This window comes from Acipenser ruthenus, chromosome 8 (genome assembly GCF_902713425.1).
Source record: "Acipenser ruthenus chromosome 8, fAciRut3.2 maternal haplotype, whole genome shotgun sequence".
In the NCBI taxonomy this organism is placed as follows: domain Eukaryota; kingdom Metazoa; phylum Chordata; class Actinopteri; order Acipenseriformes; family Acipenseridae; genus Acipenser; species Acipenser ruthenus.
Genome location: NC_081196.1, coordinates 29,152,152 through 29,169,629, shown reverse-complemented (window position 1 = coordinate 29,169,629; position 17,478 = coordinate 29,152,152). Strand labels below are relative to the sequence as shown.

At 38.7% G+C, this 17,478-nt stretch overlaps 1 protein-coding gene across 2 annotated transcripts in view; it reads right to left on the bottom strand.

The window, feature by feature from the left end:
* LOC117407242 (TBC1 domain family member 8-like) overlaps positions 1 to 11,914 on the bottom strand; it is a 76,668-nt gene extending 64,754 nt beyond the window's left edge. The window contains exon 1 of one of the 2 annotated variants that reach the window (XM_059028794.1): positions 11,435 to 11,914. In XM_059028794.1, the coding sequence (XP_058884777.1) occupies positions 11,435 to 11,561 (127 nt within the window). In that variant the 5' untranslated portion in view covers positions 11,562 to 11,914. The remainder of the gene's footprint in view (positions 1 to 11,434) is intronic. The other variant, XM_034011992.3, reaches the window with a different exon arrangement.
* Between the last annotated feature and the right edge of the window lie 5,564 nt (positions 11,915 to 17,478).

Here is a 17,478-nt window from a genome sequence, read left to right as displayed (position 1 = left end):
TTTTTGTCTGCTGTAACCAGTTTTTATTGAAAAGAATCTGTGTTTTATACTGCACACGGGTAGTGTGCTGCCATAATGACAATTGTCATGTTTAGTTATTTATATATTATTTATTGTTTATTTATTTGCCATTAAGTTGCCATGTGCAATGAAAATATGTATTTTTGTAGTATTTTGTGCATACCATAGGGAGGAAGTGGCACTTGCTGCAAAATATGCAGAATAGAAAGTGTTTATTGATTATACAATGTGAATTTAAAAAGCATTCCAGAAGTTCCAAAGCTGTGTTGTAGTGCGATGATGAAAAACAGTCCCTGACGATCTTTCCTCTCTATCCCACGGAAGCGCTACAGCCAATGCGATGATCCCTTCGAAATCTCCAGCAAAGACTGTTGACTTGGCACAGCCAGGACTCGAACCTGCACTGTACGACTCATCTTGCACACCACGCGGCTGTGCTTTCACCAGGTGAGCTACTCAGGGACCTGCAAAACTGAGAGTGCCGACAAGCCACGTGTGCGTAGGATGTGGGTGACTGCATCCCCGAGAGCTTTGATTAACCTGCAACTCCCTGCAACACTCAGACCCTAGTGGATGTAAGAAAAACATCAATAACAAATACCATATAGAACAAATATGATATTTCTAATATCCACTCAGGGCAGAGTGTACCAGCTACACGTAAAGAGAAGAGCGATTTGAGATGCAAAATAAATCCATTGGACGGAAAAATATTTTGTCTTGAGTTCACTGGACGCACAGAATGGAAAGTGACGCAGACATGCATATTCATGGTAATCTACACTGCAGCAACGACCGTAAAATACTTGCTTGTTTAAAAACAAAAACTCTTCCACAATATAACAGCATTGATTAAGGTACACTCCAGTCCTGTAGGTGGCAGGAATAAGCCTCATATTTGGCTTTGCCAGCAATATTAAGGACATTTACTTTTAGGCCCTGTCTACACTACATAACCGATCTCGAGAACCGTACTCAAAAACTTTTTAATTAATCCAGCTCAAACTTTAGCGTCCACACTGAAGTACCGTTTCATGTTTAGTCGGACATAATGCGTACAGACACTAACACTAGAATAGAATCGTTTTGTTACAGTTCCCAGCAGCACAATGAACAGTGGAAATTAATATCATAGTATCCCACCATGCACTGTATTTTATTTTAAAATAATGTGCTATGCCCCATATTAACAGAGATCCATATTGCTAAGAAATAAAACAAGTATTTTGGAAAAAGTAAATGCAAACACACCACACAAGTACAGCTTGAAGTTTTCGTGTTTTATTTTTAATCAGGTGTTAAATGTAGCTGATTCTGTTTCATAATTAAACTCAGAAAAAGCTGTTAATTGCAAAACAATCTTTGCTTTTACCTTCATATCTTGCCTGAGCCTAATTCTGGTCCCTTTAATTTTATTTCAAACAGAGCTGACACATTATGTGAGTTGTTCATCCCCAATCCTACTTTTAACTCACATTTAATTTTTGCAGTCGCCTAATTTAACGTTGTGCTTTTGTTATTTTCCACACTAGTTTAACAGGGATGCCCTTACAGATTTTTTTAAGCATAAAAATTAATACCTGTGTGATGTAGTGTGTGTGAAAGAGCTGCTGGGCAAAAAAAAAAAAAAAACATATGCATGGACGTACAGTTTTTCAAGAATCTTCTCTTAAAAGACACGACAACGCTTTTGCTGTTATTGGAATGCAGAAAAATATTAAAACACACGTAGATGAAGGAAACAAACAGTGCTTAGAATCCCGTCTCGTTGTCATGCAAACGGTCTACTGTTCATAAGAAAGTTTACAAACGAAAGGAGGCCATTCAGCCCATCTTGCTCGTTTGGTTGTTAGTAGCGTATTGATACCAGAATATCATCAAGCAGCTTCTTGAAGGATCCCAGGGTGTCAGCTTCAACAACATTACTGGGGAGTTGGTTCCAGACCCTCTCAATTCTCTGTGTAAAAAAGTGCCTCCTATTTTCTGTTCTGAATGCCCCTTTATCTAATCTCCATTTGTGACCCCTGGTCCTTGTTTCTTTTTTCAAGTCAAAGAAGTCCCCCGGGTTGACATTGTCTATACCTTTTAGGATTTTGAATGCTTGAATCAGATCACCGCTTAGTCTTCTTTGTTCAAGACTGAAAAGATTCAATTATTTTAGCCTGTCTGCATACGACATGCCTTTTAAACCCGAGATAATTCTGGTTGCTCTTCTTTGCACTCTTTCTAGAGCAGCAATATCCTTTTTGTAACGGGGTGACCAGAACTGAACACAATATTCTAGGTGAGGTTTTACTAATGCATTGTAAAGTTTTAACATTACTTCCCTTGATTTAAATTCAACACTTCTCACAATATATCCGAGCATCTTGTTGGCCTTTTTTATAGCTTCCCCACATTGTCTAGATGAAGACATTTCTGAGTCAACATAAACTCCTAGGTCTTTTTCATAGATACCTTCTTCAATTTCAGTATCTCCCATATGATATTTATAATGCACATTTTTATTGCCTGCATACAATACTTTACACTTTTCTCTATTAAATGTCATTTGCAATGTGTCTGCCCAGTTCTGAATGCTGTCTAGATCATTTTGAATGACCTTTGCTGCTGCAACAGTGTTTGCCACTCCTCCTATTTTTGTGTCGTCTGCAAATTTAACAAGCTTGTAGATTAGGAATAGCAGAGGACCTAATACTGATCCCTGTGGTACACCACTGGTTACCTCGCTCCATTTTGAGGTTTCTCCTCTAATCAGTACTTTCTGTTTTCTACATGTTAACCACTCCCTAATTCATATGCATGCATGCATGCATTTCCTTGAATCCCTACTGCGTTCAGTTTGTCTGTGTCCTCCTTTGTAAAAACCTGTGAAAAGTAATCATTTAATATATTTGCTATTTTTTTTTTCTTCGTCTACAATTTTGCCATTTGTGTCTCTTAGACATTTAACCTCCTCTTTGAATGTTCTCTTGCTGTTATAATAGTTGAAAAACATTTTGGAATTGGTTTTAGCCCCCTTAGCAATATTGATTTCTATCTCTCTCTTGGCCTTTCTAATTTCCTTTTTGACTTGTGTTTGCAGTTCCAAGTACTCTTTCTGTGTACTTTGTTTTTGGTCCTGTGGCAATGTGCCCCGTCCCTGTGTGCATTTGTATGTATGCGTGCGTATGTTAATGTTGGTGTATAGTCATTGGTACACGGGATATAAACGGGTCTGTGTTTCACGTGTATTTAAAAAGTGTAGATTTGTATTTAGGCACGAGGAGAGCACAAATCACTTCACGTGCTGGTTAAATGTAATATGTGAGCACGGGGTTGCACAGAATTAATTCACGTGCTGGGATTCAAGTGAATAATTAATTAGTAATTGAATCCCAGCACAATAGTATATATAGACGCACATTTCATTCAGTCAGGGTTAGGTGTTCGGTGAGTGGAGAACGGGATTGGAGCGGAGGTAAATGTTAAGAAGAACAATAAGAAGAAGTAGTAGTAGTAGTAATCTGCTCACCGTGTTGTGTTCGTCTGTCCTGCACCGTCTGTTTAGTGTTTAGTACGTTTTGTTTGTCTTTTTATTTTGGCGTGTAGTGCCGTGTCCCGTGTTTTTGTCTGTTAAACCCTTTTATTTTCTGTGCTGTTTTATTAAATGCTGAGCGAAACCATTCGCTCAGCTCCACCAAACTCCAAGTCTCTGTCTGTTTACTCCCTGCTTCTGGTCTGACGCCACCCACTCCGGCCGTCTTTGTGACACGTGGTTTTAGAAGTGGGATCGACAGCGCCTCCAGGACTCAGGCCAGAGCAGGAACCGCAGTTTGGATTTAAAAAAAAAAAAAAAAAAAAAAAAAATGGCAGAAGACGCCATCAAAATGCGGGACTGGATGCTGGAAAATGCTGGGCTGGAGGCCCAGTCTATCCCAGTAGTCGTCCAGTTCCTGGAGTTTATGGACAGAGAGCGATGGGAGGCATATGCGAGGGAACAGACCGTAAGCACCTGGGAGGAAGGTGTGGGGTTGGTCCTCAGCTACCTGGAGGCAGTTATAAGTGGAACAGCAGCCCAGGTAGCAGGTCCACCAGCAGAGGAAGAATGCCTGTTGTCCCCATCTCCACCAGCAGAGGAAGAATGCCTGCTGGTTTTGCCTCCACAGCCCAAGCGGGAGGAGCCTGAGCGTCCACAGCCCGAGCGGGAGGAGCCCGAACGTCCTACGCCTGAGTGGGAGGAGCCCGAACGTCCTACGCCTGAGTGGGAGGAGCCCGAACGTCCTACGCCTGAGTGGGAGGAGCCCGAACGTCCTACGCCTGAGTGGGGGGAGCCCGAACGTCCACAGCCCAACAGGGAGGAGTCGGTGCGTCCACAGCCCAACAGGGAGGAGTCGGTGCGTCCACAGCCCAACAGGGAGGAGTCGGTGCGTCCACAGCCCAACAGGGAGGAGTCGGTGCGTCCACAGCCCAACAGGGAGGAGTCGGGGCGTCCACAGCCCAAAAGGGAGGAGTCGGTGCGTCCACAGCCCGAAGAGAGGGAAGTCGGGGCTTCCACAGCCCTAGGACCCAAGCTGCCAGCAGAGGGTGAATACCTGCTGGTCCCACCTCCACCAGCAGAGGGTGAATGCCTGCTGGTTCCACCTCCACCGCAGTGGGAGGACTGCTTGCCCCTCCCACCTCCACCAGCAGAGGGTGAATACCTGCTGGTTCCACCTTCACCGCAGTGGGAGGACTGCTGGCCCCTCCCACCTCCACCAGCAGAGGGTGAATACCTGCTGGCTCCACCACCGCCAGGAGCAGAGGAGCTGGAGCTGCCTCTGCCTCCACCACCGCCAGGAGCAGAGGGGCTGGAGCTACCTCTGCCTCCACCACCACCAGGAGCAGAGGAGCTGGAGCTGCCTCTGCCTCCGCCACCGCCCGGAGCAGAGGAGCAGGAGCTGCCTCTGCTGCCCGTACCTCCGCAGGGAGTACGGTGGCCGGAGCCCCAGAAAGGGGAGCTGCCGGCCACGAAGAAGGGGGAGGAGGTCTGGAGACCACCAACCCCAGCAGCAGTTTCGCTGCCGGAGATCGTGGGGGAGGTCAGGAGACCTGCTCCCACTACAGCAGTTTCGCTGCCGGAGATCGTGGGGGAGGTCTGGAGACCTGCTCCCACTGCAGCAGTTTCGCTGCCGGAGATCGTGGGGGAGGTCCGGAGACCTGCTCCCACTGCAGCTTCTTCGCTGCCGGCAGTACTGTGGTCGGAGCCCCACCAAAGGGAGCTACCGGCTACAAAGACAGGGGGAGAGGTCAGGAGACCACTTTCCCCAGCAGCAGTTTCGCTGCAGGAGCAAACCAACAGGCTGTCAGCCGTGCCACTACCGGCAGGGGTGCTGACAGCATGGCCAGCCATGGGCCCACTGAAGCCTCCCTTCCCAGCCCGAGACTTTGTCCTGGACTGCTGGATTTTTAAGGGGGGAGGTGGCCGTTGAGGCCATGTGTGCTGCGCACAAGGGGGGGTATATGTGGCAATGTGCCCCGTCCCTGTGTGCATTTGTATGTATGCGTGCGTATGTTAATGTTGGTGTATAGTCATTGGTACACGGGATATAAACGGGTCTGTGTTTCACGTGTATTTAAAAAGTGTAGATTTGTATTTAGGCACGAGGAGAGCACAAATCACTTCACGTGCTGGTTAAATGTAATATGTGAGCACGGGGTTGCACAGAATTAATTCACGTGCTGGGATTCAAGTGAATAATTAATTAGTAATTGAATCCCAGCACAATAGTATATATAGACGCACATTTCATTCAGTCAGGGTTAGGTGTTCGGTGAGTGGAGAACGGGATTGGAGCGGAGGTAAATGTTAAGAAGAATAATAAGAAGAAGTAGTAGTAGTAGTAGTAATCTGCTCACCGTGTTGTGTTCGTCTGTCCTGCACCGTCTGTTTAGTGTTTAGTACGTTTTGTTTGTCTTTTTATTTTGGCGTGTAGTGCCGTGTCCCATGTTTTTGTCTGTTAAACCCTTTTATTTTCTGTGCTGTTTTATTAAATGCTGAGCGAAACCATTCGCTCAGCTCCACCAAACTCCAAGTCTCTGTCTGTTTACTCCCTGCTTCTGGTCTGACGCCACCCACTCCGGCCGTCTTTGTGACAGGTCCCTTTTAAAACGCTCTGTAAAGTGCCTTTTTTCGCTGAATATTTTTTTTAATTGATCTATAAACCATTTTGGCCATTTTGTTTTAGATTTAGATGTGTCTACTTTTGGGATGTAATTGTTTTGCACCTCTAGTACTACATTTTTAAAAAGCAGCCATCCTTTTTCTGTGGATGTTTTCTCTATTTTCTCTACAGTTAGTCTCTGTTTCATACCTTCATAGTTTGCTTTTCTAAAATTGTAAACTTTAGCTTTAGTCATTACTTTTGGGGTTTTAAAAAATATTTCAAATGAGACCATGTTGTGATCTGAGTTTGTCAATGGCTCTCTGACCTCTGTTTTAGTTATTCTGTCTTTCGTTATTTGAAAAGACTAAATCAAGGCATGCCTCCCCTCTAATCGGTGACTTGATAAATTGCGTTAGGAAGCAGTCATTTGTCATTTCCACCATTTCAATTTCGTCCGTCGTGCTCCCCACCGGGTTCTCCCATTTTATACGGGGGAAGTTGAAATCCCCCATTAGTATGGCTTCTCGGTCCTTGTACATTCCGGCCAATCATTTTTGCATTCTAAATCGGAAATCAGAAAACCAGAAAACGCCTTGTTTTTTCTATTTCGGTTTTTCATTTTCCAATTTCTATAAGGACGTCTGTTTATAAATAATAATAATATTATTCAGATAGAGGCAGCACAATCTGTCAATGCTTCTTTAACAGGTACAAACTTAAACAATGATAGATATACTAACATGTCGGAAGAGGTACAGACCTATTCAACCAAATGTGCTAGCTCCCTTTAATGATCCTATGGCAAGCTCTGTAAGATGCAAACATTTCCTCTCTCCCTGCGGTTTGCAGCTCTTACAAAAGAAGGAACTGCAAAACTGTAAACAGAATTCACCCCCACCCTTCACCATATTCTGTTACAAAAGAACCCCCCACTGCAGCACGACAATTATTTAGCTCCTTCAAGACCTTTAAAAAAAAAGGTCAGACACGGCCAGCTCTCTGTGTCCCGTTGTGACGATGCAGTAATTCCGCGCCTGTGCTTATTGTCGTGGATGTGTTCTGTCTGTTACCAACATTTTTATTTATTAATTAATTTAGCAGTTGTTACAAAGTACTGTATTAGAATACAGCCGCAGGTCTATGTTAAGTTAATATAATAATCATCCTTGTATCACTCAGGTACAGTGCATTATAATAATACTAAGCCTTCACACACATTTTTTTCACTTGGGGGGTGCATCTATAGATGTATTGATGGAGAAAACGTCATAACACCGAGACACATTCGATACGAGTAGAGTGCGCCTTAGTACTTTTTTTTTTTTTTTTTTTAATGGTCTTATTATTTAGTTTTGTATTACAGATTATTCCATTTCGAATACTTCATTGCAAAAAGCAATATGAAAAATGGGAAAACAAGCCTGAATCAGTTTTTGTATTTTAAACTCAGAAATTGGAAAATGAAAAACGGGTCGTTTTGTGTTTTTATGAAAAACCGAAATAGAAAAACAAGTCGTTTTCTGGTTTTCAGATTTCAGATTTAGTATGCAAAAACGATTGGCCGGAATGTACACTGACCCTTCTCCTTTTCTACACGCATTTCTAATGTCACTGTATATATAACAAAGAAAAAAGTGTGTCTATGTTTATATGTATATCTATACACAGACAGATATTTTTTAAACTACTACATGCCAGAGTTTAAACATTCATGAAAATGTACCAAATTTTGGGCATGTGCATTTCAGGAACGCATGAAAAGAAAAGCTAGCGCAACCTCTGATTTATATATATATATATATATATATATATATATATATATATATATATATATATATAGGTTAATTTCGGTTGCTAGGGTTACACAAAAAGGTGTTGTTTTTTTGGAATTGACTGTGCAAGTAACCAGTTTTGCTTGTGTTTGAAATCTCTTATTCATACTTGTCAGTTTCATAGGCATTTTCATATCATGAGGCAGCCCATATGAGCACTAAGTTAACTATGCAATACTGGAATAGCACATAATAAAGAAAAGCATAAACTTTAAATAAGAACACTTTTAATCAAATAAAAGACTCAAGCTCAAGTAGTGTTTATATTTTGTGAATACAAAATGTACAATTTGGAAACCAATGTCATTGATTTTTCACCTGCAAACCTGTTCTACTGTGTAAGGTATAATATTAGACTACCTGTACAAAGCCATAGGAGTTTAACCATTTAAAGGCTGATATGAAGAGATTCCCTATCTACTACAGTTGTCCCGCGTTATACCGTCCCTCTTTATAACGCCATCCTCACATACCGCCACCTATTCTCTCTGAACAAATGTCACCAATATAAAAACAGTGCTATTTGTACCCGTTATATCGTCACCCCGCTGTCCACCACCCGCCAACTTCCGAAGCCAAGCAAACGTAAATATAAGCAATGTAGTTTCCCTCATTGTAGCGCCAGCGAAATAATCATGGCCAATTAAAACAACAAAGTTATGCAGTTAACCTTTGACTCGCTTTCCTAATTCATTGTTAACTGAACGTTCATACCAATGTCATCAACACTCTGGTTCCCAAAGCTAAACAGAAAGCACAAAATGGCGAGTCGACCCTACATTTAACACCAGAGCAAAAGAAAAAAATCTGCATGTATGCATCTGAAAATAAGAAAGCAAGACATTGCAAATGTTTTCTCACCTAAGGGAGGCATGCTGTTAATTGAAGGACAATTGGAGACACTCTAATGGATAAAAACAAACGGCTTGATGGAATGGGTTGATTTGTTTAACATGAAAACAAAATTTACTGAAATTGAAGAAGGTATCTATGAAAAAATTACACAGTCTAAAATAAGTGACTTTTATAAACTACATGTTTGCCTGTATATATTCAACGTTTTTTTTTTTTTGCTTAAAAAAAAATACTGTTGAGCTTAAATTGCTTTGTGAAATAAATAGATGGCATTGTTCAATGGGGGATAGTATTCAGCAGGCTTACAGTCGTGCCACAAACAGTGAAGTTAGAATGACAGTACAGTAAAAAAAAACAAAAAAAAAAAAAAAAAAAACTTATGCTTTTTTGTTTTTATGGAATTGTTTGGGTGATTTGAAACTAAATGAGTGTTTTATTTTTTATTATTATTTATTTATTTTTTAAGTATAAACTGTTCCTCAAAAGTAACCATGTATGTTTCATACAGATGGGAAAAATTGATAAAACGTCACTAGTATACCTACTGTTGTGTTAAGAACTAGTACTGTAGTTTTAAAAAAAGATTCATGTTTTATTAAAATGGCCTGGAGAGACTGTATAACTAAAAAATTAAAACATTTGAAGTTATTGCAAACATAGAAGGTTGTGTGTGTTTTATTTTATTTATTTATTTTTTGACCCTCACTATAACGCCACCCTCGTTATTGCCCGTTTTTGCCCATGGCCCTTACCTGGCGGTATAAAGAGGGTTGACTGTACTACATAAAAAAAATGCAACTAATACATGCATAGAATAACATTAAATTACATTAAAAAACAAACAGTTCAACAGCTCTATGGGCACATCTCAATCCAGCCCTTCAGACTCTCTCAAGAGTACAATTGTGCCAAATTGCTTGGATGTTTTGTAACATGGACTAATGTCACAGTGGCTAGGTTGAGACCAGTCATTGTATTTTGAGTAGTATAACACCCAGGTCTCCAGACAGGAAAGGCATGGGAGTCCAGTGAACAGGCCTACTATGCCACCTAGCCATTGGTTAAGAACTGTAGCATGTAAATATTCACCAATTACAATTTTATTTTTGAAAAACAAAACTACAAAGATAAAAAAGACTGTTCAAGGATAAAAGTAACGGCAAGACATGTTGCAAAATCCCAACAATGGTCTAAAAGTAATAAACAGAAACAAACCAGTCATGTGAGCCATGGCAACCTCACAAGATAAGATCCATAAACCCTCAGGGTAAGTAAGTCAAATCACATGATACCTGCCTGAGGTCACTGATTACACATGGTCCTGAACCTGAAGCAAGGAACTACTGTATTGTACAGTACAGCATGTGAGTGCTGGCTTTGGGTTCTTTAAGTCTTGCCACTTATTAATATATACAGCAGCTTTGAAGCCATCTTATGCTATCTGTTGTCTGCTGCTGCAAGCAGGTTTTCTTTTGCTTGCTTGTCAGAATGAATGTACATTAGTAATCAATTTAGTTCATATTCTCTTCCACACACACTGTACTGCGCTCACTTCTAGTATTTGTTTTTCCACAAAGACCATATATTAAGGCTGCCATAGTTATTTTAGGAAAGCTATTGAAACAGTGAACTGTGTCATAATCATCATCATCACAAATGTAAAGGTCTACATGTCTACGAAATGGATGCTTACAGATTGATTTGAATCTTGGAAACCACATCTTGGATGAAGATATGTTTCAAGTTTTCTTTGTTGTTTTTTTTTTTTTTTTGAATTTGGAAAAACACAGCTGAATACATGATACAATTATTAATCTAAAGACTGAAAGCAAAAATGACTCATCCTTAAATAATCTGGTTCCCATCCAAGTACAGTACTGGTACAATTAAAAGTTATTTCAACATGATGTTGATAAATCCATGTGATTGAAATTAAAAAAGGAAATACCAGCACTTTATGTCACAAAATGTTAAGAAGAAGCCGTAAATAACTGACTGATCTGCCGTTTATTCTATGCTGGTAAAATATACAGATTTACTGTAGTTCTGTAATTACATTTTTATGACTGCATGATACTGTAACACATACTGTGTACATGTTATTATTATTACTGTATTATTACTGTATTACTGTAATAATACTACAAAGTAGGCACACATGCCGATTTCTTGAATTTGATAACCTTATTTTGAATTACACATCATGTAGACTTCATTTATATTTTACTGTTAGAAGTAAACAATGAGGTGACTATTGTTCAAACAACACCAGTTGATATGACCACCCGTTTAAACATGCCACTACTTCGCACAATATACTGTTTCTTTTCATTAAGAACATTTTGCGTTCATTTTCAGCACAACAATAATAATAATAATAATAATAATAATAATAATAATAATAATAATAATAATACCAGTAATAATAATTTGAAACAAATTACAACAATCTGATTCAGCAATCGAAGTGTACCAGTAGAACAAACTCATCCAGCAAATTCTAAACATAACGAGCATTTTCCTTCATTTTGAAGTTAGCTGGTTATCATATCATAATATGACGTATATTAACGTCCTGCAAAAGTCCACCCCCTTTCTTACCTGTTATTTTGCCCCCACAATCTCCATGTCCCCTTCTGCGCTGCAAAACAAAATACGAGTTGGATTTCTTGGTCACCCAGAGCTTCAAAGCGTTTTTCAGCAGAACTTCCTCTGGCTTCAACCACATTTTCCACTCGGGGGAGAAACACAGCTTTTCACATTACAAATTTAAAATGCATGAACACGATGTTCTACTGATTTCAACAGTCTCGCTCTTTCTTTCCCGTGAGCTCAAGTCGTGTATTCCGCTGTACACTTCGAGCACGCTGTGCTGTGCTGTGCTGTGCTGTGCTGTGCTGTGCTGTGCTGTGCGTGAATCCACTTGTGACTTGTCGACGCTCCACTGAAAATGCAGTCAATACAGAGAATGTAAATACATACACCACGTTCTGATTTCCGCATTTTTAGTCAGCCTCCAGTTCCGGCTCACACAGAGGAAGTCCAATCTCATTGTTATAGTGATTGGCGTTTTATAAATGAATTGATATTGCAACTTTTTTACAATGAACGTTATGGAGAAGTCAATACTTCAAAATATGACAGCAGATATAAAACGCATGCATTCATAAGTTATGAAAGCTTACGTTTTATGAATGTCATCTTGGTAGCAGCGGTTTTGATTCCTCTTAACTCGCAGACTGTTACTATCTTCGCAGGCAAATTCGTTGAGGATAATTAAGGCGTTCTGTTGTAGAATGAAAACTACAACATTACCTTGTAAATAGAAACAGTAGGCTTATTAGCCAGGAGTTGTGCCCTATACTGTGTTCAGCTTTTATCATTTAGTAACAAATGTTTACCTTAAGATTAACCATCAAATATTAATCCTGTTACTTTATAAGTCTGATTTATAAATCAGATGTATATGTGTTCCTGTAATGTTAGCAGTATAAAAAATGGGGGAGGGGTGGTGTTGTACTTAGAACAAAACGATATAATCACAATTAAGCTCAAACTCCTATTGAATTAGTCTGCATTAGCAATTTTACACTGCACACAGTGATCTACATCAGGTCACTTTGGATCAACTGCCTGCCTAACACTTACACACTCAAAATCCAACCACATGAATTTACAGTATAAATTCTATTATCCAAACTAATTGGGACCAGGGGGTGTTCAGATGATCGAATTGTTCTGATAATTGAATTATGACAGTGACATTTTTTACATGGCTTTCCCAATCAAGAAACCTAATATTATATGATTGTTCTGTACATAATTGAAATTGAGAACTGAGTTACGCATGTGCTTTGCAAACATGGCAGAAGAACACAACACACAAGACCGGTTAACAAGAGCTATTCAGACAATAGAGGTGTTTTACTGTAAACCAAAGAGCTTGATACAAAATACAAAATAATTAGAAGGTTGAGGGTGAAATTTCCTAACCTTCCATTTCTATGTTCCTTGATTCGATGGGATTGGCCATTTCAGTTTCTTTGAACTAATGGCACAAGCTGACATCTCGTGTGAGAAATAGTCAACCTACATACAACGTTTTTAATTTATATAGTAAATCACATCAGAGGGCTTTTGCTAATTATTATGCTCATGAATCTATTTCTTGGGGGAATGCTTTGATATAATGATCTATGATTGTGTGTGCTTTGTTCCTCTTTATGAATTGAAATTTAAGTCACAAACTTTCATAGAAAACAATATCCAAATAAAGATATGAAAATGTAAAATGTAATTATTGTGATTTCAATAATTATATGCTTCATATTTGGAACCCCTAAATATTGTCCTATTTAATATTAACACAGTATAATACCTAGTATTAAAAACCTTTGTCTAGCTTGATTGAACCCCGGACTTATTGCTTAAATATACCATTGTTCAAAACACTGTATGAGGTCATGAGATCTGACCAGTACAGCTGTGGTGGGATTTCTACATGGGTTTCCCCAAAGTCACTTATAATGTTCTATAAGATTGCAACTTAGAATAAGTAGCGGGGTTCCGAAAAATATAACGTTACACATCCCCATGTGTTGCTACAACTGTTTAAATAATGTACCTGTAATTTTTCTTTTCATTGTTAACATCCTGACAACTTTTTACACTTATACCTTTAAAGTCTGTTTCAAAGCTCTTACAATGTCCGCTCTAGTGCGCTGATAGTGTAAGGATTACTGCCCACATTGTCAAACAGGCAGCACAGCAATAACAATCCAAGGTGTGGTATGGAAAAAAAAGCCAGAGCACTTACTATGTTTTTTTGGGTTTTTTTTTTTTTCGCTCTTCCTGCAGTGATTTGATTTAGAGCAGTGGTTCCCAATCTTGGTCCTAGGGACCCCCTGTGTTTGCTGGTTTTCATTCTAATTGAGCTCTCAAATACTTAACTAGACACTTAACTGAACTGATAATTTGCTTGACCTTTATGATTGTTTTCAGCTCTTAAACAATTGCAGAGTTCAAGTTACTTATAAATTCCATCCATCCATCCATTATCTGTAACCGCTTAATCCTATAGAGGGTCGCGGTGAGCCGGGGCCTAACCCGGCAGACATAGAGCGCAAGGCATTACTACAGCCTAGATGGGACGCCAGTCTATCACAGGGCAACTAAGGGGCAATTTAGAGAGATCAATCCACCTAGCCAGCATGTCTGTTGGAGGTAACCAGTGTACCCGGAGGAAACCCATGGGAACACGGGGAGAACATGTAAACTCCACAGAGACAGACCCCTGAGGCCGGAATCAAACCCAGGACCCTGGACCTGTGAGGCAGCAGTACTAGCCACCGCGCCACTGTGACGCGCTGCTTATAAAATGTCATAGTTAACTTGAAATCTGCAACTGTTTAAGAGCTGAAAACTATTTAAAAGGTCTAATTAAGCAAATTATCAGTTTAATTAATGGTATAGTTAAGTAATTGAGAGCCATTTTGAAAATAGCTTAAAAAGTTGTCAGGATGTTAACAATGAAAAGAAAAATGACAGGTACATTATTTAAACAGTTGTAGCAACGGGTGGCGACATAAAACAGTGTATTTTTCAGAACCCAGCTACTTATTCTTTAAACACTTAATCACAAAAAATGAGGTTAACAAAACACACATTTCATTCTGTTAGACAAACACTTTGACAAGTGTATTTTTCACACATTGAAACACACACGCGTACCAGATTCTTATAGTTTTATCTCAAAACTATTTTTCTGATAATATGGTTGAACTCTGAAAACTGAAAGTGAATCTAGTCCCTTACAGAAACAAGTGCTGAGGCAGGCACTACAGATGGTGCCAAAGAGCAGAGGGGAACAGCCAGAAGGAATTGTCAATCAAATGCGACCACACTCTATTTTTACATCATCTGAAACATTAAATAACATCGTGGTGATAATTGCCTAAGTAAATAACTTTCTATACGCATTTATGAAAATAAAAACAAAATTTGGGCTGGCATTGTGATGCCCCATATATACAGTATATATATATATATATATATATATATATATATATATATATATATATATATAAATTCAAAAATACATTTGCATGAAACAAATACATTTATACTGGACTTAATGCAAGGCAGAATTGATTTCAGGTAATCTTAGAAGGCATAACACATAATGGCTACACATATTCAATATATATATATATATATATATATATATATATATATATATATATATATATATATATATATATATATATATGCCCCATGTTTGTATTTGTAATGCACCCTGAGAAATGTTCCATGTGAATATTTATTTAAATACCTGTTTAAAAATTAACCTGTTAAAAGCAACTGGAAACTGCAGTTAACATTTGGCTGGATATGAGTTACTGTACAATAAATACTGTACATCCAAAATAGAACACTGTTGACTTCATTGTCAGTGAAATGGGGTTAAAAGCCCGGTACATTGATATCAATATCAGTTTCAATCAGTCCCTCAGCTGGTTATGTTTAACTGTTTAAGATGGACTAGTGTTTCTACTAGAAGTTAATGTGCTGTGCGTAGAATGTCTTATTGTATAAAGGATGTCATCTTATGCAGTTTGGGCTGTTCTGACTGCTATATTGGCGTTCCTCATGGAACTGAGTGAAGCAGCAGTAAAGTAGTGAAACTAGGAAAATGAAGATCTCTTACATGGAATGGTTTTATGCTGTCTCACTCTGAAACACTGACATATTTAACATCTCAGTGTTAAATGAAACCTCAAATCCTTACTTACGTTTTTATTGTGATGCAAATTCCGGTACATGTGAAAAACTGGTTGCCCTGTTATTGTTATATTGGTTTTTGTCCCCAACCACCCACCAATATGCAATCATAAATATGAGCTTCCTCAAATTCATTCAAGCTAATCTTTCTTTTTATGCTGTTTACAGTTAGTATTTATAACCTTAGTGAACAGAGGGCCCTATTTTAATTACTCTAACAACATATACTGATGCAGCTAATATCAGCCTCTCCATAAATATGAATTATATTACACTTCATATTTGAAAATGTGTAGCCATTATGTGTTATACCTTCTCAGATTACCTGAAATCAATTCTGCTTTGCATTAAGTCCAGTATAAATGTATTTGTTCCATGCAAATGTATTTTTGAATTTATATTTGTATTTAATTTGTGATCCATTTGTTTCACAATATCCATGACAGGTAGTGCCAGGGTGCACCAGTTCGAAAGGTTTTCCTTCCTTTATTTTTTTGTTTCCTATAAACAACTTCCTCATGCAAGAGGTACAACATTAAAGGAAGGCGACTCTAGACTGCTGCACCCAGCCAGCACATGCAAACAGTTTGATATGTATACTGTGAAGTGAATTGCTTTATTGATCATGTGCTAATTGGATGAAAACTTTGCATCAAACAAACTTTAAACTTGAATTGCTCTTTATGCAGGGAACAATTGATTTGCAGGTATTTATTTCATAGTTAATAATAATAATAATAATAATAATAATAATAATAATAATAATAATAATAATAATAAACTTTATTTTGTATAGCGCCCTTAAAAGCAATAATCTCAGAGCGCTTCACAATTAATAGTACATAAATAAAATAAACAGATTATACATAAAAAAGCACAAGGAAATAAAACAATCATAAAAATCATAAAAACGCCTTTCTAAAAAAGTAAGTCTTTAAATTAGCTTTAAAAACACTCAGAGAAGCCGAGTCCCTGATCTCTAGTGGAATTGAGTTCCATAATTTGGGGGCATAACAACAGAAGGCCCTGTCGCCCATAGAGCGCAGGCGAACAGGCGAGACACACAGCAGTCTGAGATCAGCAGAGCGGAGGTTGCGAGTGGGAGTGTAAAAAGATAAAAGATCTGACAGATAAGTCAGAGCTAGCGAAGAGCTTTATATGTCAGCATTAAAATTTTAAAATCAATTCTGAACCTGATAGGCAGCCAGTGCAAGGCCTCCAAGACAGGAGTGATGTGATCTCCTGAGCGGGACTGAGACAAAATTCTGGCTGCAGAGTTGAATTTTAGTGAGGATGCTATTAGACACCCCAGCGAGCAGGGCGTTACAGTAATCGATCCTGAAGAAAACAAAAGCATGAACCAGTTTTTCAGCTGCAGGTAGAGAAAGCATGGGACGCAGTCTGGCAATATTTCTAAGGTGAAAAAAAGAAACCTTGACAGTATTCAGCACATGCGATTCAAAAGTTAACCCAGGATCGAAAATCACACCCAAATTTTTCATCTTAGATCTGAACTCAAGCAATGTTCCATCAACAGTCAGATTTAAAGCATTGGTTTTTCCTAGCTGGCGGGGAGTACCTAACAGCATTACCTCAGTCTTGTCACAATTAAGATGTAAAACATTTTGCGACATCCAGTTTTTTATATCAGAGATACAGGCAGTTAGGGCAGAGGCAGCGACATTCATATCAGGTTTTGAATTAATATAGATGTAATATAATGTAGTAAAACAACCATTTACAGTAGTTATTTGAGAAATTTGCATAACATTGTTGTATTCTGTATTTGTAAAATGTGGTTATAATAGTATTCAGCAGCATTTACTATGGTTGATATATTTAATGCAGTATTCTAGAAAATACTA